Consider the following 27,846-nt stretch of genomic DNA (forward strand, 5'->3'; position numbering starts at 1 on the left):
ACAATTCATTTTTTCCCTTCCCATCCCCAAAGTATACCAACATCAAATACAGTGGTCTTTTTAAGTTAAAAAAATTCTCATTTGGGTCTCTCAAGCCTGCATCTTAGCTTATTATTTCTTCCTAGAAGCTTACCCTAACCCCCACAAATGCTAATTACACTCTCCTAAAACCTCATAAATTGGGTTTTATAGTATCAGTTTATAGTATCAGTTTAGCTGTCATCTCTTCTGGTTTGTAAATATTAGCTGGTCTGGATTAATTCAGCCTTGCTCAACCAGAATTTAACACAGTGCTAGGAATTCAGTAGTTCCTGGAAGGCCTTATTCACTCAACTTGAAGCCCTAATAGCACTTACTGCTATGGAGAACCTTTCATTTCTCCTTCTGAAGGCTCCCTTATGTCTTCTTCTCTACTACCTTCATTGCTTCTCTAGTGGCTTCTTTCCCTTTGCCTAACCATTATGCTCTTTCCCTACATTTCATCTTAGCTCATCTTCTTGGCAGCCATGGTAGGTCCTTGATTAAAATGCACTACATAAATAAATGAAACAAGGTCCTGCTTGAGACTTCCTTGGGAAATGCAAGCCATCTCTAGCTTCAGTAATTGTTAGATTAAGTCTAACTGCTTCTAAGTTTCTCAACTGGGCAACAAAGCTGTATCTCTATGAGCCCCTACTATTGATGTGTTCACAACTAACTTTGGGGTGTTCAATAGTCACATGCAAGTATCTTCTTCTCCTCCAGTGTTTTCTAAGATGTTGGCAAAGAAAATTCTTTGAAAAAATGTACATGTAACAGGGGCAAAAAGAACTGAACAGAATGTTTTGTGTTTTTTTTCATTTTGTTTTGTTTTCTTTTTTGTCAGTTGTTGGGCTTACGCTCAGGGACAGTGTCTAGGCCCTGGGCATTGACCCTGAGCTTCTTTGTGCTCAAGGCTAGGGCTCAATCACTTAAGTAGTGACAGTGCCATGTCCAGCATTTTCTGTGATTAATTGGAGATAAGAGTCTCAGCGACCTTCCTGCCTGGGCTGGCTTCAAACCTCAATCCTCAGATCTCGGCCTCCTGAGTAGCTAGGATTTTAGGCATGAGCTACCACTGCCAGACTGAACACAATATGTTTTTACACATAAGATTATTGCTACCCAGGAAGTTCATTTTTTTTAAAATAAGGGAAAATGATTATCCAGTTTTACAAATGGTTAAGGCTCTAAATTTTTGATCCAATAAACCTACTGATTCCTGGTAAACTGATCTATTTAAATGTAAACTTTCCTAGATTTACCTTAAAAGATTCTAATGTTTCTTTATATTGACAAACACCACTACCAATCACAAGAAACTGGAGAGATGACTAATCTAACAACAAGGGAGATATATATATTCCTCAACAGAAATCAGCTTTAAATGAACAAATTTTTATTTCTTGATCAGATTTTTCTTTACAAAGAATTTAAAATGTAACAAAGTATTGAAGGCTATTTTAGTAATCACTTAGCCATCTATTCTTTTTTTTTTTTTTTTGGTTGGTTGTGGGGCCTGAACTCTGGGCTTGGGCACTGTTCCTTAGCTCTTCAGCTCAAGGCTAGCACTCTACCACTTGACCCACAGTACCACCTCCGGATTTTTTCTGCTTCTGTGGTGCTGAGGAATCGAACCCAGGGCCTCATGTATTCAAAACAAACACTATACCACTGAGTCATGTTCCCAGCCCTGACATCTATTCTTAAGAAATATTTACGTATGTAAATTAAGATCTGTGATTTCAGTCTCAGTAAAATGTAACTTAATGTTTAACATTTCAATATTAAAAATGCTGATAATCCTGATTTTAAAGCTAACATGCCAGTTAAAAATTACCATATAATTTTTATAAAGTACAGCAGTGTCTCAAGATTATTACACAACAACTTATGAACCAAAGCACAAAACAGTATTTTCAAAATTTTCTTTGAAACTTTCACCCCTTATTTCTGTGTTGCAAAGCAGACTTTGTTAGTTGTTGTTACTATTATCATTATTGATTTGTGGTAATAAAAATTAAAACAGAGCCTCCCACTTATTAGGCAACATTATACCACTTGAGCACCAGTTCCAGACCTTTTTTACTTTGGTTATTTTTTTTCTTTTATCTCACATTTTTTATTTGTGCACATCAATTGTACAATGTTGAAAAAAAAAAGTCTTGGAACTGGACAGTAGTGATGATTGTCCATGATAAACATATGCAATGCAATGAAGTATGCAATTTAAAAGTCGCTCAAACCTGTAATCCTAGTTACTTGGAAAGCTAAGAATGGGAGAGTTCAGAGTTCAAGATCAGCCCACGCAAAAGAGATGGCAAGACTTCATGATGAATAATGAAAAGCACAAAACAGGTGGATCATCATCTATGCACACACATGGGTAGATAGATAGGATCCCATCCCCAAAAGCAACCAGAATGTCTTGGTTATTTTTGAGGTAGGGTCTCACTTTATGTGTAAGCTAGCCTAGGTTGTGATCCTCTTAACTACTTCTCTGTGGATGACAGATATACATCATTGCACCCAGCTATTGTGCTTCCCCTGGAAGTTGGAATAACAGACACAGGTCACCACGCCCAGCCACTGGTTGAGATGAAGTCTCAAAATTTTCTTTTGGCAGAGGTGTCCTTGTACGATGATCCCCAAACTCCATCTCCCTGGTAGTGAGGAATATAGGTTGGAACCATGTGGTGCCAGGCTTCGATTAGTTATTAAAAAAAAAATGTACATAATGGCTGGAGTATGATGTAATGGGTAATCAAACAAGCCAAGCAAGAGTGTAAGGCCACAGTTCTGGAAAACAAAACAAGACAAAAACAGCAACAACAACAACAGCACTACTTAGAAAAATACACCAAAAGCCATCAACGAAGACTGTTTTCAGAATACTTAGGTTCCTAACTCATTTAAATAACTATGCAATTTAAAAATGCCTGTTGGAATAAATTATTCAATACTACTATGTTCTAAGCAAAAATATAGGCAAATAATAGAGAACAAACAAAAAACTGTTTGTTTATTGGCATTATAGTATAATTTTAATAAAAATTAAACATAAACACAATTGTTACTCAGTCATCTATCCTGTAAAACAACATGCCAAGATCAACTTTAAAAGCTTTATCAAAATCAAAAGGTAGAAAACATCTTCCTCATTAGCTCTAAGGACTTCACATACAAATTTTAAAAAATGGTATTTAATGATAACATCAAATGCTGACTTACTGATTGAGCCATATAAAAACAAACAATTTCTGATTTTAAAAATTAAGTAGCTCCAACAAAAACAACAAAAAATGCTATTTTCGACATATACTATCTTTGTATTTTGCACAGAGTTCCAAGACAAAGGTTGTTTCTGGCTTTGTGAATTACCAGAGCCGGTGACCTGGGTGGCTGACTTGTTACAGGTCGTTTATTCTTCTTTCCTGATAGCTCCTTAGCTTCTTTGGAAGGAGGCATAGGAATAGGTTTCCATGGTATTGGATTACAGAAGGCTGGCTCTGGGTAGGAATTTCCACTGTAAAAACCTAAAGTCATTAAATGAATCAGAAAATAATCAAATAAAATCTCAAGATTGAAAAACATTCCTATTTTGAAATTCCTTAAAAAATGTTAAAATGTCTATCACTGCAAAACCAAACTACTGATTTAAAACTAGAAAACTTTTTTCAAGGCCATGATAGCTTTTCAAGTACAGTAAATACTGTAACAAATATTAAACAATAAATGGTCATTCTAAGAAACCAAATATGCCAAACTCTATATAAAGAAAAATGCTTACACAAGTTTTTACTAAGTAGTTTGTAAGTTTAGAGCCTCCTTTTTTTGGGGGGGGGAGTGGGCGGGGAGAGGCAGCAATCCTGGGGCTTGAACTCAGGGCTTGGACATTGTCCCTTAGCTCTTTCTTTCAAGGTTGGTGCTCTCTGAACCACAGCTCTACTTCCAACTTTTTTGGTAGTTAATTGGAGATAAGAGTTTCACAGACTTTTCTGCCCAGGCTGGCTTTGAACCACGATCCTCAGATCTTGTCTTCCTGAGCAGCTGGGATTATAGGCATAAGCATCTGGCACACAGCTCATTTTAGAACCATTGAATTAAAATACTTTCATTTTTTCAATTTAGTGGGAAGTTACGGGCCACTAGTTTCCTTTTCTTAGATACTGAAGTTTACAGAAAAATATATATTTTTCATATGGAGTTAAAATGAATCAAAGGTCTTGTTGAAGCACTGAAATTGTGAATTACGGTCATACAAATTAAGATTTTACAATATTACTGTAATTTTGGTTACTATTACAAAACATTCTCCTACTGATGTATATAAAGTCTTTAAAAATAGTTAATACTTGACACTTAACAGCATGAAAGAAAAACACCGTGATCATACAGATACAGAAATTCCTTTCATTTATAATTTGTATAAGTGACAAGAATTTGTAAAACTGATATGAAAATAAGGATGGGAAATATGGCATCTGTAACAAAAATATGCCTGTTAAAATTAAACTTCTTAAAAATGCAAAAAATTTTTAATATCACAATTCATTAGTTTAACAACTTCTAGTAAATAGATAAATGCCATGCAAAAGTTAAAGCTTTGCTACTTAATCATCAGGTCAAAATCACTGCTTATTACCCTTTTACTCTTTTTCTAAACAAGACACTTAAAACAAAAGGAGCAGGCCAAGCTCGGTAGCTAAAATGGATGACCTCTGTGACCTGTGAGAGGGGCCTACCCCTGACAGCAGGAATGTGTCTTTCAGACACTGGCAGTCCACGTTGACTGCATAGATATGTCAACACACACTTCACCAAGATGGTCAAAACAAAGTCTGGAATATGTTCCAGTGTGTGAACACAACAGAATGGGAGTATTTTTAATAATAAATCACTTAAACAAGTGACGGCAGCTGTCAGCAAGGTATGAGCTTCCAACATGAAGCACAAAGAAACACATGCATTGCCATTTATAATCAGACCAAGTTTACAGTCCAACTGGTTTTGTGTTTGGTCATGTGCTGTCTAGTATTCCACCCTGCAAAAAGAATGTGTCAAAGGCATTGGAAGCTGTCTTTAGAGAAGGTTAAAAGGATGAAAGGCTAAATGACTCCTTAAATATATCCTTATTAAGGTTTTATCATCCAAGAAAAGTAAGAGGTTATTTTCAGGGGATGATGGGAATTGAACCTAGGGGTTTACACATGCTTAAACCTATGCTCTACCACTGAGCTACACCTTCAATCTCAAGAATTTTATTTGGTTCCCTAATGTTAGGGATCATCTTTTTATTTGTTTTGTTTTTGTTTTCAGTGGTGCTGGGAATCAAACCCAGCCAAGGGCAAAAACAGGCAAATCTTTGGCTATACATATGCTTGGCAAGCATTCTACCACTGAGCTATATCAACAGTCCTACAAGCCATAGCTTGATAATATAAATTTGCAGTTTTCAACTTCTGCCTGTAGGAAATACATAATTTATGGAGAATGACAATAAATTTGTTGTATCTCCTTAGCAACATGGTATGTTGTTATATAATCTTCTGGAAAATAGTAGTTTAAGTGAAAAACTAATTTTTATACACTTCTATTCCTGTCAAAAAGAAACAAAATGCATAACATTATGCCTCTGCAAACCATACTTACAAAGCCACATAACATAAAAACCAACCTGTAAGTTTCCCACTGGAATAACCATAGCTCTTTGCAGCTGGACGAGGTTTATTTTTTGCATTTTCCAACCATTCCTTAAATTTTTTTTCTGCAATTTCCTTTTTCTCCTGTAATTCAGCTTGCCGTTGTTTTTCTTTTTCCTTAAAGTGACAACATCAGAAAAATTTAAGGGTTTCTGTAACATTTCATTCAAATTTCACTGACCCCTATCCAGATGCTTCCCACTCTAATGACCTTTTGGTCACAGAATTAGAGTTCTAAAATTAAATTACTTTTTTATAATTTTTATATTTTTTATTTTAATTGAATTATGTTTCTATAATTAAACCGTGAAGCATACATAACCAGGGATGTGAAATTAAGGTATCTACGGCTGAACAACAGTAACATGTCCAACTCAAGAAGAAAGCAATTTGTTATTTAAAAAGAACTATAATTTATATATAGTAATATGACTAAAATGCACCAAAAATGTATACCCCAAATGGTTTAAGCCTGAATAAAACATATAAACAGGCTTGTCAGTATTATTCAATGAAAGAAAACCACAAATTCCCATGGAACTTAAACACAGCATGATAGAAGTCAGGATAAATGCATGTTGAACACAAGATCATGGACATAAAGACAGCTCCCTCTATTTTGTGCTGAGAATACCAATTTTCTAATTATACTTTTTTTTCTACAATACAGTCGTCATTCGTAAACACCAAAGCCATATATTCTCATTAGTCACTTCAATGTAAATACCTTCTCTTTCTTCTTCTTCTCACATTCTTCAGCGTTTTTTTTCTTTAACCATTCTTGATATTTCTCTTTTGCTTTTTCTTGCAAATATTCTTTCTCCAGTTTCTTTGCTGCTTTTTCTTCCATTTCTTTATTGAGTTTTTGTTCCTTTTCTTTCCTTTTCTTAAATAAAAATAAATTGTCCTTAAAACACTTTTCATGATCCTCCCAGAAAGAAGAACTGTTATATAGTAACTTAATTATTTCTTAAAATAGGTGATACCATGTGCTTGGTACAATATACTTTATGAAACATACAACATATGTGCAATCACATATTTAATTTCCATCTCTGCTGATCCTGCTCAGCAAAGCTTACTCAAACTCTGGGACAGTGCTGAGCAAACCGCAGGTGCTCAATAAAGATTTGTTGAATAAATTAATGGATACAAATTCCAACCTATTTGACTGTCCTTAATCTTAACATTTTATAATGAATGATAACCCTTACTCTAAATATGAGTCATCTCTCTATAAATTTCCTGGACAAACTGCCAACCTAAACACTTAGAAATAGATAAAAAAAAAATTGGAATTAACCCTGGGGAAAAAAAAAAAAAAAAATTTGTATTTACCCTTGGTGAAATGAATGACACCTATTTAATACTGTAAGGGCAAAAACAGGCAAATCTTTGGCTACACAGAAAGATCAGGCATTCACAAATGAAGACCCAGAAGTCAAATCTTGTCTGCCAACTATGTATATTTATAAGTAACATTTTACAGAAATATAGACACATCCATTTATTTACACATTTATTGTTAATGGCCGTTTTTGCATCCTAAGAGCAAAGTTGAAGATTTCCCTTGTATGGCTAGAAAAGCCTAAAATATTTCCTATTTGGAGTTAAATTTCTTTTCTACACTCCTCTGGAGACAGGATCTTGCTATGTAGCCCAAGCTGGTCTTGAATTGCTATTGGAGTTCAAGCTCCAGCAAGAATAAGAAAAAGAGATATAGAAATAGTCCCAAATATTATGGACTTAAATGTGTTGTCCCCTTCCCCTTTCCCATGTTGAAGTCACAACTCCCAGTGTGACTATATTTGGAGACAGACCCTGCAAGAGGTAATTAAGTTTCAATGAAGTCACTAGGGTGGAACCTAAATCTAACAGTCCTGGCATCCTTACGAGTAAAAAACATCAGGGATATGAGTGTGTGTGTGTGTGTGTGTGTGTGTGTGTGTGTGTACAGAGAAAAAAAAACATACGAGGAGACAGAATGACAGCCATTTGCAAGAGAAGAAGAGGCCAAAGGGCAATCAAACTGCACACACCTTCATCTGGATCTCCAGTCTGCAGATCTGTGAGAAAATAAATTTCTCTAGTTTAAATCACCCAGGCTATGCTATTTTGTTATGTCAGCACTGAAGGACTAACAAAATTAACTGAAATGCTAAACACCATCAGATATCAGAGAACTTGGAAACAAGAACACCGACACTCAGCTACAATCTCTGTAGGACTTAGAAGCAAAGAGCCTATGAAGTAGATGGCAAAAAAAAAAATGCAGATTACAACTTTCATATAATAGTAATGGAATGTAAAATGGTATGAACATTTAGCAGTTTGAAAACTTTTCATCAAGATAAACATATACTTATCATATAGTTAGCAATTTATTTCTAGGTATTTGCCAGGGCAAATGAAAACAACTGTTTACTTATATGTAAGTGGTCCTAGAATTTTATTCATAATGTCCCCAAACTGAAAACAACTCAAATGTCTACCAGCTAGTAAATGGACTGCACAATCCTACTCAACAATAAAAAGTAAATCAATGACATATGAAATAAATTTAAAAACAAAAGAAGATCAATAGTATATACTCATCATTTCATGTGTATGAAATTCTAAAAGAGGCAAATCTAATCTACAAACTAAAAAGGCTACTGGCTACCTTGGAGCTGGGGCTAGCTAGAAGGACCCAGGGGACAGTTTTGGGATGATGAACTTATTTATTTCAAATAAGTGTATTCTGTGGTATTCAAATTTTAACTCAACTGAAAAAAAGAAAAACTAAAATATCAGGAAGCAGGACAAGGGAAGGGAGGGGGGGAATCTGACCAAATACATTTTCGAATATCACAAGAAATCCAGGACTTCATAAAATATGTGCTAATAAAAGTGAGTATAGAGCTACTTTTTTAAAAATCAGTCTTTTTGTAGGATTAAAATTAAAGAAGGGAGAATCAAATGCCTACCTCAGCTAAAGGAGAGCAGGATATTCAAGAGACATTGCTACCAGGAGAGAGAGAGTAGCTGGCCATTAAGTGCCTTCAGATTTTCCAGCACACTGGTTCTACACTACACACAGCACCATAAATCTTCCTATTTTTAAGATGGTGCCCTGAGAGAACCTTTGTTTCTCGCACTAAAGGAAATGAACAACTAGGTGCTTAAGTTTCTATTTTGGCTTCCCTAATAGTACTTGCTTGGCACACAGAAAAAGCTGAGTAAACATTTGTTGATAGCTTAAGTGATACACTGATAATCGTGGCATCAATCAGACACTATGTTGGTCTGCATTAGCATTTTACATAAAAATGTTATGTTTTGAGATTCAAAACCAAGTTTAGGTAACTTTAAACCACTGAAAATAAAAAGCCTTCTTGCAGCATATATATATATATATATATCTCAACATATATATATAAATATATATTTATATATATATATATCAACATCATGAAAACTAATGTAGAAAATAAATTAGAATAGCAACACAAATGTAAAAGTACCAGGAGAGATTAGTCATTTTACTTTAAAAGGATTTAACAATTTACAGTCATTAGAAGCTAGCTTTGCTAATGGCTACACAAATTCTTTTGGGTGATTTTTTTTTTGATAGAACACAGTGAAAATGACAGAGAAAATAACAGCCTCAGATATAGTTGAACTGTGAATGAGGCTGGAGGCAGCAGAGGACCACACACCATGAAATGTAAACAGAGGAGAAAAAAAAAAGAAAAAAAAATGAGATGCCAGACAGGAAGAGAAGAACCAGGAGAGTAGTCTTTCCAAATGGAGGTTAATGTAGTCAAGGTTGTAAGAAATCTGATAGCTTTAAAGAAAACACACACACACACACACACACACACACACAAAACACAAAGTAATCAATTATTCATTAACAGGCAAGAATGTTTTCCAAGTTTAATTTTTCAGGGTTCATTATTGAACCATTTCCAACTTTCTGAAATACTCTCTTCAATAATTAGTGATTTATGTCAGGACAAACCACTTTGCCCCCCCCCAAAAAAAAGATTTTCCCCTTTCAATTGGGTTAGATGTACTGACACTAATTAAAGTAACAAATATGTCATGGATTGTTCAGCAGTATCTTATGTACTTAACAACTGTGTGAGATTGGCATGTCAAAATTAGCTTAATGGAGTTAGAAGATAAGAGAGACTTTTAGAAGAGAGAGCACAGTATTCCTCACATATAAAACTATTTTGATTTAGTTATAAACTTCAAAAAATATCGCCCAATTTTGAAATATTCCCAACAGAATAATTTTGATTTTCACATTTATTCACAGTAAAATCTTTCTTGTTATGTAAGATAAAGCAAAGGAACAAAACCACAATTGACTTCTAAAGTAAGGAAGAAATACTTCAATTAAAGCAATATCATTCTAAGCATACATAACCATGATAGAAAACTAACAACAGATCAAGCATTTTAAAAATCCATCTGTTTTTTGTGTGGATATCCAAGTGAAGACCTCCCACACACGCAGGTAAGTACTCCACCCCTGAGCTACATCCCTAGTCCTAGCATTAAAGAAAAATTTCTAATCCCTAAGCCAACACAACAGCATATTAAAATTTAAAGTAAGAGCTTAGTGTATAGTTCAGTGGTAGAGCACTTGGCTAGCATGTATGCATAAGGTTCTGAATTTTTTCCTCAATTCCAAAGAAAAAGAAATAAAAGGAAATGAATTCATTTATTCAATTAATAAATTTTACTATATACAAAGTATTATGTTAAATCTTTTAATAGATAAAAATATCACAGATGAAAATAATTTCTGTTCTCAAGGATTTTAAAGTCACAAGGAAGTAAAGGCATATACACAATAAAAAACAGAAAAACTTACACTCTACAGGGCAGTGCAAAATAAAGTGCCATCAAAATGATATAATCTAAATATTCAAAGACTCTTTAACATATGACTACTTCACGTAGGAAATGATTAGAGTTGGATGAAAAAGGGAAAAGCATAGTAAAGGACATGAAATACTATCCTGAAGAAATGTCATATATATACTATGTGATTTTTTTTGTTTCTTTTGTATGTTCTTCCCCCTATGGTATATCCCCTGTTGTCACTGTATTTGATTTCGGTATACTGGCATTGTATATATGTTTATTTGAATTAGGGAAGGGAAGGGGAACAACAGAATATTGAGACAAAAGACAAGGAGGGAACCAATGTAACAGCGATATGCACAGAACAATATGTTGGAAATGACCTGTACAACTTAGGGGGGTTAGGGGAAGGAAAGTAGGGAAAAATTGAGGGAAGGGGTAACAAGTTTGACAAGTTATGTACTTATTATTTTACTTATGTAACTGTAACCCCTCTGTACATCACCTTGACAATAAAAACAAGAAATGTCATATATATAAATGTAAACAGATGAGTAGGGCACTAGTGGATCACCTTATAATCCTACCTACTCAGGAGGCTGAGATCTGAGAATGTTGGTTTGAAATCAGCTCAGGAAGACAAATTGAAAAGACCTACTTACCAGAAAAAAAAAAAAAAAAACAGGGACTAGCAGAGGACTAGCTATAAATGAAAAGGCTGAGAAACACTGTATAAAAAAAGAAGTGGTGTCACTGAGCACCAATGGCTCACGCCTGTCATCCTGGCTATTCAGGAGGCTGAGATCTGAGGAATGTAGTTCAAAGACAGCCTGGGCAGGAAAAGTCCGTGAGACTCTTACCTCCAATAAACCAGTAGAAAACTGGTAGTGGTGCTGTGGCTCAAGCAGCAGAATGCTTGCCTTGAGCTGAAGAGCTGAGGGACAGTACCCAGGCCCAGAGTTCAAGCCCCACAACCAACAACAACAACAAAAAAAGAGGTGGGAGAACAAGAAAGAGTGTGAAAGGACTGAAGGGACAAGGTCTCAAAAATCCCTTAAGAATACATATTCCTGGGCTGGGAAGGTGGCTCAGTGGTAGAGCGCTTGCCTTGCATGCCTGAGGCTTTGGGTTCAATTCCTCAACACCACATAAGCAAAAAGAAAAAAGCCGTAAGTGGCACTGTGGCTCAAGTGGTAGGGTGCTAGCCTTGAGCTGAAGAGCTAAGGGACTGCGCCCAGGCCCAGAGTTCAGGCCCCACGACCAGAACCAAAAAAAAAAAAAAGAATACATATTCCTGCAGACTTTAAAGTATATTTCAAAGCTTAAGATTTCTAGGAATTTTTTTTTTTTAGGAGCAATGAGAAGGTTGGTTTTTTGGAAAAGGAAATATTTAGGAATCATGAAAGGATTCTTATGCCTAGGTGACTAAGGAGACAGAACTAATGAAAGCAACAGACCTTAGAAAGAAGTTTCTAGCTTCTAAAGAATAAAATGAAGGATAAAAATGGAAAAAAATAGGTTGTTTTAGATATACAAGTTTAGAGGTACCTGCCAGTTATGGATAAAAGTTGAGGTTTAAGTGATATTAAAGTTAGTGTCTATAGAGGCCCATGACTAGTGGAAGGCACAGGAAGAAAAAAAATGAATAAAAACAGAGGGTAGAAGTCAGAAGATAAAAACTCGGTAAAAGTCCGTGAGGGTAAGGAAATAATAAAAAGAGCAAGGAAGACAGAATTTAAGAGAACCAAAAAGAGCAAAAAACCTAGGTAATGAAAAGATGAGAAGACAATATTAACATGTGCTTGTACATTTTTTATCTTTACCTGTTTATTCTTTTTCTGAACCCATTCCTTGTGCTTTTCTTCAGCAATTATCTTTCTTTTTTCACGTTCTTCCATTTCTTTTCTTTTTGCTAGTTTTTCATTCAATTCCTGTGGATTTTATTGAAACAAAAGGTAACCTTTAGTAGAAATATGCAAATCACATTTTTAAAAAGGCTGAGATTAAAGGAGAATGTAGTTTTCTTCCTAGAATACATAGTATTTGTGACAATTACTTATTTAAAACTAGCCCATGATGAAAGAAAGCATTGGTTAAAAAGCATAAGTCATTTTTTAGAAATGCAAATAATTGCTTGGCAGCAAAACACTAGTTTCTTAGACTAAACTTCAGCTAAATTGCCCTCATTGAAATCAACTTTCCCACACATAAATTTTGGCATCCCTATAAGCTACTGGCAGTAACTCAAGACAACTGCATTTTTTTTTACAGTTAGAAAAAATTTTAGATTTTTAATGAAGATGAAGGAAAGAGTAGGACTTAAAAATTCCTAACTTAAATTTTTAATTCAGAGTTACACCAAAGAAGTAATGCAAGAAACTATTCTACTTTAGAGAAAAAAAGGAATCTGGAATTTTCTTCACTAATTTCATAGCTGCTGGGGTGTAAAACAAAACCACATTCATATCCTAGATTATTTAACTGCCTTGCTGTCACTGGAATCTACACGTCTGGGCATTTCTTCAAGAGAAGGAATGTGGAAGGTATAGCCAAATAAAACTACAAGCTCAATGCCACCACTCTGTCACTCATCAGCTAAATTACCACATTGAGAAAGCTGTTCAAACTAGACTTCTTTAGGATACTGCAACTGTAATTACTGATTCTTTTTCTTTTCTCTCCTTAGATACTAGTAATCAGATACTTTTTTACATATCTTCCATTGGTCTCTTCTCTTCCTCATTCTTCCCTTTCCAAAAGACCTATCTATCTGCACATTAGTGGTAGTAAGGACAACTTTCCAAGTTGCAGACCAATTGCAGTGACTTAAATGAAGATAAAATGCTAAGAGCATACTTCTTTGTGGGGGCCTGAACTCTGGGCCTGGGTGCTGTCCCTCAGCTCTTCAGCTCAAGGCTAGCTCTCCACCACCTGAGCCACAGCGCCACTTCTGGCTTTTTCTGCTTATGTGGTGCTGAGGAACTGAACCCAGGGCCTCATGCATGCAAGGCAAGCACTCTGCCACTGAGCCACCTTCCCAGCCCCAAAAGCATACTTTTTGCATGTTAGAATGACTGCTCCCAGGATACTTGTCTGTTTTCCATGACTTCTCATCCTAAAATTTCAGTGCATAAAAAATAACTTCACTCACTCAGAAAGCTTTCCAACTTTCAACACTATATGATTTAAAATTCTTCATTAATCTATGGGGTACTCCTTGATTACTTGCTCAAAATTATAGAATATCTACTATAATTCCTATTAATTAGATAGATAGATGACAGATATAAGAAGTCCTAGAAGTCTCCAATTTTATCTCATCCTCTATACAGCAAAATGCTAGATTGTGAGTTGTGTATACAAACAGGAGATCAGTGAAATGAAGGGAAGGCAAAGATACGGAGAAACAGAATGGACTAAGGTAGGCAGTAACAGTCCTCTTTCTTAAAATATTGAAGAAATGGCATTCCAAGAAGGGAGAGATTACAGGGGAGGGAGTTAGAAACCTAAAGTGTGGTGTTAATTTTCTCTTTTGATAAAAGTGTTTTGAGACAGACTGAACAAATTAAACACTATGAAGCAAAACTATATGCAAAAGGGCTGATACAGAGCTCCTGATGACAAAGGTTAAAGATTGTGTTGGAAGGGATGAAAACTACTCTGAGAGTAATTAGGAAGTCACCAAAGTACATGTTATAGAGAAGTGTCTCAGTTGTGTCAGAAAATAAGAAAAAATATGCACATGTGTGTGTTACATAAGTATATGGATGTGTATATATGCATGTATAGTTAAAAGCATAAAATATATACATATTTATAGATATATAGTTCAAAATATTCCCCAGTCCTAAATATTATGAAAAGCTTAAATGAACAATTGGACATCACTAATTTTATTTATGTACCATTGAAAAGTCCATGCAACTCAAGAACCAGGAGGTAAAATCTGATCTTTAATTCCTATTTTATGGTTTCCAAATTTTGTTAATGTTAATATACAATTTTTTTGGTAAAGTCTACAAGCATCTAGAAAATGCTACCATTAACCTAAATAACGCTCTAATAGCAGGATGTCTATTCAAGCAATTTACCCACTCAGAATATAACTCATATTATCTTTCTTAAAATTTTTTTATCTTTAATAACTCCATCTGTTCACCACAAACACAGGTTTCTTTCAGGACACTCCAGCAGAAATGCTCTCTCAAAAAAGACACTTACTCAATCTTCTGCTATACTACTGAATTTTAACAGTATTATAGCTGTTTCCCCATAGAGTAAACAACGGTTAAAAAAAATTAAAATCTAACATGCATTTAAGATTTCAATATATCATGACTTTTTTACTATGCAAGGTAATAATAAAAAAAATTAGGGGGCTGGGAAGGTGGCTCAGTGGTAGAGTGCTTACCTCGCCTGCATGAGGCCCTGGGTTTGATTCCTCAGCACCATATAACAGAAAAGGCTGGAAGTGGCACTATGGCTCAAGTGGTAGAGAATTAGCCTTGAGCTGAAGAGCTCAGGGTCAGTGCCCAGGCCTAGAGTTCAAGCCCCACAAATGACAAATAAATAATAAAATCGTTTTAAGTTTTGCCAACTCTATATAGCCTATATTCCTTCATTAAGGACTGATGAGTTAAGGAGGCAAGGAAGAAAAGAAACAGGTAATTTTTCTAACTTTGAGGAAATAATATCAAAATGTTAAAAAATTAGAACAAGTCAAAGATGAGAGAATTCAGGTCAGCTAGCTAAAGAATTATTTGTAAATGAAAATAAAATTTGTATAACCTACAAAATCAATATATTTCAGATAATGTTCATGTTTACCATATTTATTATCTCAAAAAACCTTACAAATATATGAGCTTTTACAAGTGGGTAATTTTAATAAGTTAAAATAATTTTCAAATTCAATCTCACAAATATGTTTGCAACAAATCTACATATTACTGAAACCAAGTTGCTGAGTTGGGATGATCTTTTTAATGACCGACCTAATCTAGACTTTCCTTTAAATTTTAAAGGAAGAAAATATGGATATCAGTGTAAGTTTAGGTGTGGTGGTGTATACCTAAAATCCCAGCTCTTGGGAGGGAGACTGAGGCAGGAAAACCTCAAGTTGGAGGCCATCCTGGGCTATCAAGTTCCAGGCAGCACAAACAAATAAATACCAAGTCAGAGATGTTTATCTCTTTTTTAAAAAAAAATATAGATATATTTATTGTAAAGATACTGTACAGAGGGGTTACAGTTACATGAGTAAGGTAATGAGTACATTTCCTATGAGGCATTGTTACATGCTCCTTTGTTTTACTCCTATGTAAAATACATCTTGATATAGTGGGAAAAGCACTTGGGTTGCAGATCAAAAGTACTAGAATCCAGCTCTACTAGAACTAACTGAAACCTTGGCAGATACTTGTCTGTCCTTCACTTTAGCAGGTATCTGTTTCTTATGGGTAAGATTTTGTACCTCTAATGTTAGTACCTCTGTTATTTGTAAATACAGTAAAACATAGTCAATAAGAACAAAAATAAAGCAAGCATGACAGGAAATAATGAGAAAGGCATAAGAAGAAAGTAAAGACTATAGTAATACAAAATAAGCTGACATAAATTTATCTTACAACATTTTGGCATAATATGTAAAATTCACATGAAAATATCTTACTTTCTTCAGGGTTATATAACAAGGTAACCAAAACAAATAATTATACCCTGTTCTATGCTTAATCACTGTGGAATGGGACTTTATATTCATTATTTTAGCCTGTCCTCCAAACAAATCATATTAGTTATCTCCTCTCATACAAAATAATATGCATTGAATGCTTTCTACATAGGAGGCCAAATCCTGATCTGCATTTAATCCTTATACTAACACTAAGAAGTAAATATCATTTTTTTACCTTTTACTGATAAAGATACTGAGGCACAGAAGTTAAGGATTTGCCCAAAGCCTGTTTTGAATGCAGAAGTGCAGCTGAAGAATTTACACTTTGAACCCCTCTAGTATTCCTCCTCTTAAGAGTTGACTTATAAAGAACTAAAGAGGGCCAAGATCACAGAGTTAAAATTTCAGCCTGGGCTGGTCGCCAGTGGCTCATGTCTGTAATCCTAGCTACTGAGGAAGCTAAGATCTAAGGATCACAGTTTGAAGGCACAGTCTGGGCAGAAAAATCTGAGACTTTTATCTCAATTTGCCATCAAAAAGCCAGAAGTAGGGATGTGGCTCAAGTGGTAAAGTGCCAGTCTTCAGCAAAAAAGCTAAGAGACAGAGCATCAGTTCAAGCCCCAGTATCAGCACATACACACAAAAAAATAAAGAAATAAAAATAAAAATAAATAAAATAAAATTCAGCCTTTTTCTGGGTGACTACACAGCCCAAGCTTTCTCATTTTTCTACAGTTTAATGTAGACTTGAAGTGACTCTCTTTTCCTTAATGTTAACAAGGGACTTTCAGGGAGAAAGTAATCTGTTTACCACTACTTTGCTAGGTCTAGGTTTTCCTTTTTTTATATACTTTTTTATTATAAAAATACTGTACAGAGGGGTTACAGTTACATGAGCAAGGTAATGAGTACATTTCCTATCAAGCACTGTTACCTCCTCCTTTGTTTTTCTCTTACCATCCCTTCCCTCCCACCTCCACAACTACACCCCCCCACAAATTGTAAAATTCGTTTTTCAACATAGTGTCTTGTGCATCTCATTGTTACAATGGGTTAACCTGTATCCCTTTTTAAGCATTTTGTTTTTTCCCTTCCCCTCCCCAAATTAGAAAAATATATATACAAGATGCAGGGCACCGACATCAAATACAGTGAAAACAGGCAATATACCATGGGGGAGGAACATACAAAGAAACCAAAAATCACATGGTACATTATAATATGTTAGAAAGAAAAAAATCACTTGTGTCCCTATCTTGGGGTTCATTTCGCTTAACATCATCTTATCTGGTCATATGTACATAGCTTTTGACCTTTTCTGCTTGTCCCAGACATATACTAGTTATTGCAAATAAGGGAAATCATGGGACCTATGTTTCTTTGGGCCTGGCTTACTTCACTTCATATAATTTAAATGGAAAGACTTGGAAAAGGTTTTCCTTTTCTGAAATAAAAAAGAGGTTGTATCTTTGAGGATTTGTTATTGGGGGATTTAATTTTTTTGAGTTCCACGTATATTTTAGATATGAGACCCTTGTCTGTTATGTGGCTACTGCAGATCTTCTACCAATCTGTGGGCTTTCCATTGATCTTGCTAGCTATGATCTTGCTTGCTTTGCCATGCAGAAGCTCTGCATTTTCAAACAACTGCCCAATAAATAAGTGGGCTAAAGACTTACAGAGAAACTTCCCTGAAGAGGAAAGAAGGATGGCCAACAGACACATGAAGAAATGCTCAACATCCCTAGCCATAAAAGAACATTGAGATACCACCTCATCTCAGTTAGAATGGCTAAAATCAAGAACTCTAATAACAACAGATGCTGGAGGGGATGTGGACAGAAGGGAACCTTACTGCATTGTTGGTGGGAGTGTAAACTTGTTTAACGACTTTGGATAGTAGTAGGGAGGTTCCTCAAAAGACTCCACATAGGGCTCCACTGTGACCCAGCAATCCCACTTTGGGGCATTTACCCAAATGATCACAAACAAGACCATACTAAAGCTACCAGCACAACTATGTTTATTGCAGCATTATTTACCATAGCTAAGATATGGAACCAACCCAGATGTCCCTCAGTAGATGAATGGATCAAGAAAATGTGGTATACATACACAATGGAATTCTATGCCTCCATCAGAAAGAATGACATTGCCCCATTTGTTAGGAAATGGAAAGACTTAGAAAAAATTATATTAAATGAAGTAAGCCAGGCCCAAAGAAACATAGGTCCCATAGTTTTCCTAATTTGCAATTACTAGTATATGTCTGAGACAAGCAGAAAAGGTCAGATAAGTTGATGTTAGGCAAAATGAACCCCAAGATCAGGACTCAGATGGTTTTTCTTTCTTGCTATTGTTTCTAGCGTATTTATAAGATGATTTCTTTGTTGCTTTGTATGTCCCTCCCCCACGGTATAACCCCTGTTTTCACTGTATTTGATGTTGGTATAATTTGGGGAGGGGAAGGGAAAAAAACAAATCGTTTAAATAGGGAAACAGGTGGACCCATTGCAACAATGAGATGTACAAGATGTTATGTCGAAAAATGAACTTTACAAATTTGGCGCGGGAGTGGGGGGGATGGGAAGGAATGGTAAGGGGAAACAAAGGAAGAGGCAACAATGCTTGATAAGAAATATACTCATTACCTTGCTCATGTAATTGTAACCCCTCTGTATGGTATTTTCACAATAAAAAATTAAAAAATAAAATAAGGGGTTGTAACTAGTCCTCAACTAAAAGTAGAATACCAGGTTTTGTACAGAATTATCATATATGTATGATATATAAATATATATGAAATGCACATATGATATTAAGGTATCAAATATGTATGTGTGTGTGTGTGTGTGTGTGTGTGTGTATATATACACACACACACACACACACACACACACACACATATATATATGGGCTATATATGTTATTCCTGCTACATTTGCCCAATTCCTGGTTGCTTTAGCTCCAAGACCAATCTTAACCAAAAAATTTTCTCAGCAATGTAGCAATTTTGCCTCTACAATCTAGAAACATTTACTCATTGTATATGTAATATTAAAAAAATAAATTTCTCACTGTGAGCACCTAATACTAGAGCTAGGTATATAGCTCCATGGTGAAGCTTTGCAGAGGGCCTTAGATTTTTATTCTAAAATTTGCTGTTTTGGGAAAAAATATAAAGAAATAAAGCTGCTATCAAATTAAACAATGAAATTAGTAATGTTAAAAGTGTTAGCTAAGAGCCACAAAAATATGTATTAATTCTGAAAATAAATGAAAAAACTTTAAGACTATGAATAGCTATAAATAACAATACCAACAAAAAGAAAATCATCTCTATATTTTGTTTCTTTTAATCCCCACAAAAAATCCTTAAGTATTATTTTTACTGTCTTACACAGAGAAATTAAAGTATGAAAGTTTAAATAATTTGGCTAAAATCACCCAACAAGTAACAGGCTGCACAAATCTAGGCTTTTTTATTAAGTCTGCCCAACAGCTAATCACAGGCCCTACTAAGAGGAAATAAGTGCTACTTTCTCAATATACTTTCCCAGGAAAATGGTATTCTAGAAGCACAAAGTATCATATAGTAGGGAAAGAGCAGAATTTATTAGTTTCTACAATCAGTTGAGCTATTCCAACTCTCCTGGAAATGTTGACTGCATACCTAGTTAGAAACTTATCACAGAAATAACAGATTCAAAACTGCTATGAAAAATGTATTTTAAGGGAAATCATAAAGGGAAAAGTTTTAGTTCTTATGATTTTTATGATAACATGGTAACTAAGGCTAGAATAAACACAAATAAACAGTTATATTTTAATATACATTGAATACATTCTGAATATACTTTAATGTATCAGACTGCCATTTTAAAATGATGTTAAAATATTTAATAAGGATGTAGGCTCAGTGGTAGAGCACTTGCTTAGTATGTTCAATACCTATGGTTTGATTCCTAAAGCCACCAACATTTTTTTTAATACAGAAAGTTATAAATAATGTGACAGTCAGAAAAAAAAGGAGTTATAAGAGTTTGATCCTAAAAAGTATCCTTCACCATGCAATCTACTTTATGTATGATTAAGACATAATGAATAATGAATTTAAGGGGTTCCAAATTATACAAACCTAATTGGTTGCTGGTAGATTCTCAATGGCAAACCGAAACAGTTGAGGAAATAAAAGATTTTTGTGTAACTATGAACAATTAAAGCCCAAAAAGAGAAACAGCAACATAGGAATGTCCTTACACCGGCAAAAAGGAAGGCAAGCGGTGGGGATCTGGCTTAGTGGTTGAGCTACTTGCCTAACATGCATGAAGCTGTGCATTCGATTTCTCAGTACCCCATAAACAGAAAAAGCTGGAAATGGTGCTGTGGCTCAAGTGGTAGAACGCTAGCCTTGAGCAAAAGAAACTCAGGGACAGTGGCCAGAGGGAAGGCAGAAACTGAAACACCTGGAAAGACCATAAATTTCACCCCAGCACACATGATAGCATACGCTCTTTGCAATATGGAGGATTATATTCTCAACTCCATTTCAATTTTTGTCTTTTTCAACAAACTGAGTATATAGTTACATTTACATTACAAAAAATACATATGAAAAAGTTCCACTGCATGGGTCTGAATAGAGGCATTTGCATATACTGTCTGCCTCTATCCATGGGCTCCACATCTGTGGATTCAAACACGCATAAATGGAAAATATTCAGGGGAAAAAGACTGTGCCTGTACTGAACATGAACACATTTTCTTCCTTGCATTGTTCTCTAAACAATACAGCATGACAACCATTTACATAGTATTTACATTGTATTAGGTAATATAAGCAATCTGGAGATGATTTAAAGCATGTGGAAAGATGTTCCTATGTTATATGTAAATGTTATGACATTTCACACAAGGGACTAAGCATCTGTAGGGTTTGGTATCCACAAATGTCCTGGAACTAATCTTTTACAGATACTTATGGGTTAACTAGATTTTTTTTAAAAAATAAAAGAAAATCTGGAAGGCTATATGCCATAATATTAACAACAATGGTTATCTTTAGGTGGAGAATTAGAAATATTTTCTTTTTCTTAATTATCATTAGCTTTATTTCCAAGGGCTCTTCTAATGAACACATCTTATTTCTCTAAGATTAAAATTAATTTAGTACACTAACACAAATGTACAATCATTGGTTTCAGAGACAATGAACATTTTAACTTAGAACAGCAGCTTAACTCTGAGAGCTCCGGATTAAATAAAAAGAACACTGTCTAGTTTTACCTCTAAAGCTTTCTGCTGCAGCCGGTCACGTTCTTCTTTTTCTTTGCCAACAAACCAAACCTCCCATGGTGTCAGTCTGCTTTCTGGTAAGTGCACCTGTTTCTGCTCTTCTCGGTTATCTTCTGATTTAACTTCACTGCTATGAAACATAGAATAAGATAGCACTTACACACAAACCTCTTTTCTTACTAGTTAAAATTACTTCCCTGTACAATGAAAGCAAAAGTTAATAGTGTACTTACGATACTATAATTGTTTCTTTGATGGTTATTTTAGTATCTTTAAGTGGTTGTTCAAAATGTCAGTTTAGAGTGGAATTCTTGATCAATATCACTCCTTTCATTGTTCTCCCCTAATAGGATATGTGTTGAATATTATGATTGAATTCGAATTCTCTTCCTCTCTGTTCTCTCTCTCATAGGATATGTGTTGAATATTATGATTGAATTCGAATTCTCTTCCTCTATTCATTCATCTTCTCTTCTCACTGATCTACTGCCACCCACCCTACTCAATAAACATTTTAGTTAGACTCTTAAAGTTAGCTGTTTCATTTTTTGAATTTCTTCCCTGCATATATCATACTTCAGTTAATATTTGCATACTTCAGATATACTGACTCTGAACTAATATATACATATTATATATAAGCATCATATAAAAATCATGGAAAGGGTTGGGCATTTGTGGCTCTTGTAATCCTAGCTACCCAGGATGCTGAGATCTGAGAATCAGAATTCAAAAGCCAGGCAGGAAAGGCTGGAAGACTCTTACCTTCAATTAAACACCAAAATGAAAAAAGAAAAAGAAAAAGAAAATCTTTTTGTACTCAAGTGGTAGAGCACTAGCCTTTAGCACAAAAAGCTCAGGGGCAGTGGGCAGACCCCAAGTTCAAGTTCAATCCCCAGGAACAACATGTATGCACACAATGTATGCGCATGTGTGTGTGTGTGTGTGCGCGCGCATGGTAAGGAAGTTTTCTAATACATGGGTTTGAACTCCAGACTCTAGTCACTTTAGCCAAATCCCCTGCTCTTTGCCTTCACTTTCTGAAACCACAGTTAAGAGTTCATTGGAGCTTAGGGACAAAGTGGGTACCTAGCATGTGCAAGGTCCTAGATTCAATTCTGAGCAAAGATAATCTATTAGAATAGAGCAAACCCAATTTATTTGCCTTAATACTAAAGGAGGTAATCTCTACTTCTAAAACTACTATGTGAATCAACTAATTACATGATTACATAATCCTAATCAGATCCTGGGTGCAAACTTTTCCCTTTCTCTTAAAATAGTACAGGAAAAAATAATACACACACACACACACACACACACACACATACAGAATGATACATATATATACAGAATGATAAAGTATATGTGTTAACAATTAGGGCTTATGAGTGAAGGATGAACAGATGTTTTTAATATTCTCCTTTTTACTTTTCTGTAAGTTTGAAATTGTTTTGAAATAAAAAGCCACAAGAAAAAATAGCCCTTCTCTTGTTTGTTTTGTTTTTGGTGCTAGGAATAAAACTTAGACCGTAAGCCTGCTAACTGGAGCTCTGCCACTGAACTACACTCCAGCAACTATGGCCTTATTGTGGTTGATTCCTTTTGGCCAATTTTTTTTTTAATTGTGAAAATACCATACAGAGGGGTTACAATTACATGAGCAAGGTAATGAGTATATTTCTTATCAAGCATTGTTGCTTCCTCCTTTGTTTCCCCACTTCCTATCATAGGCTCCATATCTACATATCTTCTATAAGTCTTCTATCTTTTAGCAGGAAAAAAAAAAACACCAAGCTACATGAGCAAATAAAGAACACTGGACATAAAGACCTTATAAAACTTAGTAAAGACTTAACAATTAGAATCCAAGGAAGACCTTAGCACAAAAAGCTCTGGGACAGTGTTGTGTGTTTAACATGGCTCCTAGCAAACAAGTTGCTTTACAAACTGCTCTGCACAATGTTTTCCTACCTCATAAATCAAGTATTTTCTGCTGTTATTCATTCATTCATGCCATTATGGAATTTGTATTCTTACTGGGAAAGATCCAGTTGATATATTATTTCATTCTTACAAAATAACCTTATCTGTTCCCACAGCTTCAATTATCAGTATAAGCTGATGATGTCCATATCAATTCCAGGCCAGACTTTCAACTTAAATTCTAATCTACCTCCAACCACTTGATAGATCTACTCAATATCAAAAATAGTTCAAAAACTGATCAAATTATCTTCTAGTATTTATCCTCTACCAAGAAAAAGTTTATTTCTCTTATAATCCTTAGTGAAAGGTACACTACCATTTATCCAGGAACCCAACTCTACCTGCTTTCCTTCCCCCATCCTTTAACCCTATCATCCATACAATCACTTCCTGTCAATTACACTACTTAAGATTTCCCAAGACATTTTCTCAAACTTAGTCTGTGAGTAGAAATGGTCTTTCTCCCTTCCATTCAAACAATTCTAAACACCTTTTTGCCACATTCATCTCTCAAAAGATGCATCTTTCTACCATTCTACTCTCATCTCAAAAATTTTCAGTAGTTCCTTTGTCTAAATCCATTAACTGACCTCTTCCTATCCTCTAGCCAATTCTTTCCTCAATGGCTATGCCAGGATACTATGTCCTAAAACTCACAAATTCCTTTACTCTTCTGTCACTTGTGGCCAGTTAACAGCAATTTGATTGGGGGGGGGGGCGCGACAGGAATCACTACCTGTTTTCCTAGGTGTTTACATTTTTAAACCTCTTTAAAGCCTCTATTTTCTTACTTGAAAAATGGAGATGCCAGTAGTAGTTACCACACAATAGTACTGTGTGAATCAATGTATGCTAAGTACTCAGTATACATAGTAGTTTTGGATACTCAATAAGCACTTGTTCTGCATTACTACTACTATTACTACTACTACTATCATTAATTCCTACTCTTACTCTAAGATTTTTTTTTTTTAAAACAAGGTCCTGCTATGTACCCCAAGCTGGCTTTGAAGTTGCTACATTAGCCTAAGTTGGCCTGAAACTTGAAATCCTACTGCCTTAGGCTTCTAAATGCTAGGATTATAGCTGCCACACCACCAAGCCCAGCTCTGAGATTCAACTCTGACATTATTTTATTGCCTATGGAACTCTGCCTGCAAAACATCTGGATTGTTTCAGGCTGTCTGTGTAACCTCTGCCATGAGCCAAAAGTTCCTTAAAGAAAGAAAACAAATCTTGACTAGCCTTGAATCTGAAATATTTGTTGAAAGAGTAATTCAGTCAAATTGCAACTTAAATATTAAAATTCTTAACATTTTTAATGATGTGTTAAAAATGGTCACCCACAAAAGCTGTATCCAAAATTAAGAAAAGCTTGATGAAGTGTCCATTTAATGTATGAAAAAGACTCCAGAAAAAATAGTTTTCATTATCTTGTCTGAGGCCAACTTTAAACTGCCTATCAATCCTGGCCAATACACTTGAAACTCAACACTGCAACATCTAGGCCTGCTTCTATTTATCTTGAAAGTATAATGCTGAGTTTGCTTCCATTTTGTACAGCCAATTCCTGAGTCAATCTCAAAGAAGTCTTACCTTATTAGTTAATCACTGTCAGATCACTTTGATAGGTGAGGGACAAAGTGTATGTAATCTCCCACAGCTCTCTGTGGTTTGGTCTCCGCTCCACACAGCACATTCATGTCCCCAAACAATGGCTGCCCTGTGACTCTAGCTGCCTGCTCCCCCAGCCTATCACGCTTCAGGTGTCCAGGGAATCAATTAAAGGTGAGTAGGTAGACGGTGTTTCCTAAAATGACTGAATGTAACTAGAGTATCTATTAGTACCTAATAGGCATCTGAGACACAGTACACAGAAGCTTTTACAAATCTTCATTCTCTTTTTAGATCCATGTACCATTTATGTTTTGATTCAAAAGGACTGAAATATGGTCAAGAAGGCAATCAGATTTATGGTGCTACCAGCTCATGTGGCTTTGAGTGTCTAGCTCTATCCCAACCCATAAGGCTCCATATGATTAGTGTTTTTGGCTCTTGGAGGCCAATGCAAGGCTCTAACTCTAACTATGCTGCAGATTTTGATGGCCATTTATTCTTCAAGTTGCTGTTATGCCAACTAATATGTAGTCCTGTTGATGATGAACAGAAGGTATTTCCCAAAGCCTTAAAATTTATTTTTAAAATATGTAAGACCCACTGAATCCTGCAGGTTCCAAAGGCAAAAAATGACAAAAAAATGAACTCCAGACACTCTTTAACACTACGAACTGAGTTCTAACAGACTAATCAACAGGTCTGTTTCTTGTTGCTACAAGCAGCCTGAACATGTGGCTTACTTGGTTACTCTCCCTGACCTCCTAATCACCATTCTACTCATGTATTTACTTTCATTTCTCATTCTTACAAAGAGGCTGTCTTGTGGCCATGGATCACTTCATATGATCCCATATTCTATTTACTAATTCTCATATTGATACCTAATACTGAAGGTGGCTATGTTATTTCTGACACAAAAAGCATGGGTTCTCTGGACTGACTTTCTTAGATTTCCCATCTTGTACATTATGTCACATGACAATCGGAAACTTGCAAATGCTTCCTAAATATGGCTGAAGGAATAAAATCCCAGAATGGACTTGCATTATTATGCATGTCTCAGAAATACTCCTTTTAGGAATAAGGCCCTTGGGTTTATTTCTGTACTCCCAATTTTAGACAAATATTATACGGAAAACATTACAAGTATTCTGGAGTACTAGGTTCAGATTTGCTAATAATTAGGAGTATGGCTCTCTATCTTATCTTTTATATGTAAAATGAATAGCGTGATCTGTTTTAATGACAGTAGAAACCATGTATATCTGATTTAGGATCCTCAGGACCTAAGCCTATGTGGGAAAACATAAATGTTTGTTCAATCATCGTAGAAACAATAATCCTTTGGGTCTACCAATCTTTGGGACATTAATAACTGTGCTTGTGTGTGTGTGTCCCCAAGTATGTGAGTGTGTACGGGGTCTTGAACTCAGGGCCTTGTACTATCTTTCCCTTGGCTTTACTCAAGGCTGGCACTCCACCAGATCTCAGCCTCCTTAGCTAGGATTCTATTACAGGTATCATGGAAAGCTCGTGCTCATTTCAGACACAGCCTGCCTCTGTATGCTGAAGTGGCCTTTGACAGCCACTGTACTTCATTCAGTTCTTTATATTAAAAGTGACCTGCTTGGTGGTAGAGATTATGGGCAAAAGTTCTAAAGCCCTTGTGAGTTTACAAAACTCCTGTAATCACAAAGTTTTGAGTGTCTGTGGCCTATCCGCATTTTCCTTGATGGGGGGGGGCGGGGGGAGGGAAGGATAAGAACCACAGGAAACCTGTGGTCGTTTGTCACCATCTGCCCAGGTCTGTGTGCAGAACGGGGCCCGGGTTTCTCCTGGGGTGGTTTGGCTTGCTTCTTTGGGGAAGTGGGGGGTGTCTAGGGCATCGAGGAAGCTTGTGTAGGCCAGGGGCCTCAGTTTACCTGGCGCACCCCTGTAAATCCAATCCTCTCAGGCTTTCCACCTGGGCCGGTGGGTCACAGGCCTCTCCATCCACGGCCTCCTCATCCTCCCCGTCGCCGTCCTCCTCGTCAAACACGAAGCTATGGTGGCCGAGGGGAGACAGCAGGGACCAGGTCGAATTGCTGCAGCTGAGAGGCAGCGGCGGCGGCGAGCGCTCAGACGTCGTCACCGCTTCCAGTGCCCGCCCCAGCGAGTCCGGTGTCAGGACCGTGAGTGATCTGGAAGCGGGCCGAGACCTGGGCCCGAAGTCGGTGAAGAAGTCCGGGCACGGAGGTGGAGAAGGGGGCCGCCACCGCCCCACCGACCACATCGGGCCCAGCCAACTTCAAACCGGCGCCGCCGCCAAGCCCCGTTCTCCCAGCAGGCCCAGCGCGCGCCGAGCCTAGCCAATCCGAACAGGCTCCGCCCCTGCAACGCGAGCGTTGCCATGCCGACGATTGGGGCACGCCGAGGCTTTGTCTGGGCTTGCAGAGCGTGGCTTTCTCTGCGGGTTCTGAGCCTCTCTCTACCTTTCCTCGGTGGCTGAACGCTGCCCGGTGCTTAAGAGACTCCGCACCTCCCCTGTTCATGGGACCTGGCTCCCTGATGGCAACTTTTGGTTGCTGTGGTGTTATAAACCGTTTGGCAAATAAAATATGTTACTGTCAGTGAACAAGGCAGAACCTTTTAAAGTAAAAGAGGGGGAAAGCCAAGACAACCCCTCTAGCCCCCAGGTAAGGTCAGGATGAT

At 36.3% G+C, this 27,846-nt stretch overlaps 1 protein-coding gene across 3 annotated transcripts; it reads right to left on the bottom strand.

The window, feature by feature from the left end:
- Positions 1-3,014: 3,014 nt before the first annotated feature.
- On the bottom strand, positions 3,015-27,469 carry Ccdc34 (coiled-coil domain containing 34). Of its 3 annotated transcripts, XM_013019521.1 has the most exons (6): positions 27,078-27,469; positions 21,541-21,679; positions 12,404-12,511; positions 6,448-6,606; positions 5,696-5,837; positions 3,015-3,554 (listed from the first exon to the last, which is right to left on the bottom strand). In XM_013019521.1, the coding sequence occupies exons 1-6, from the start codon at positions 27,425-27,427 to the stop codon at positions 3,340-3,342; spliced, it is 1,113 nt and encodes a 370-aa protein (XP_012874975.1). In that variant the 5' UTR covers positions 27,428-27,469; the 3' UTR covers positions 3,015-3,339. The 3 variants fall into 3 exon arrangements, with proteins under 3 accessions (XP_012874975.1, XP_012874977.1, XP_012874976.1); XM_013019523.1 differs by lacking the exon at positions 6,448-6,606 and having other exon boundaries at positions 21,541-21,676; XM_013019522.1 differs by lacking the exon at positions 6,448-6,606.
- Positions 27,470-27,846: the final 377 nt, after the last annotated feature.

The sequence above is a fragment of the Dipodomys ordii genome, unplaced genomic scaffold (genome assembly GCF_000151885.1).
Source record: "Dipodomys ordii isolate 6190 unplaced genomic scaffold, Dord_2.0 Scaffold46, whole genome shotgun sequence".
NCBI classification, from domain to species: Eukaryota; Metazoa; Chordata; class Mammalia; order Rodentia; family Heteromyidae; genus Dipodomys; species Dipodomys ordii.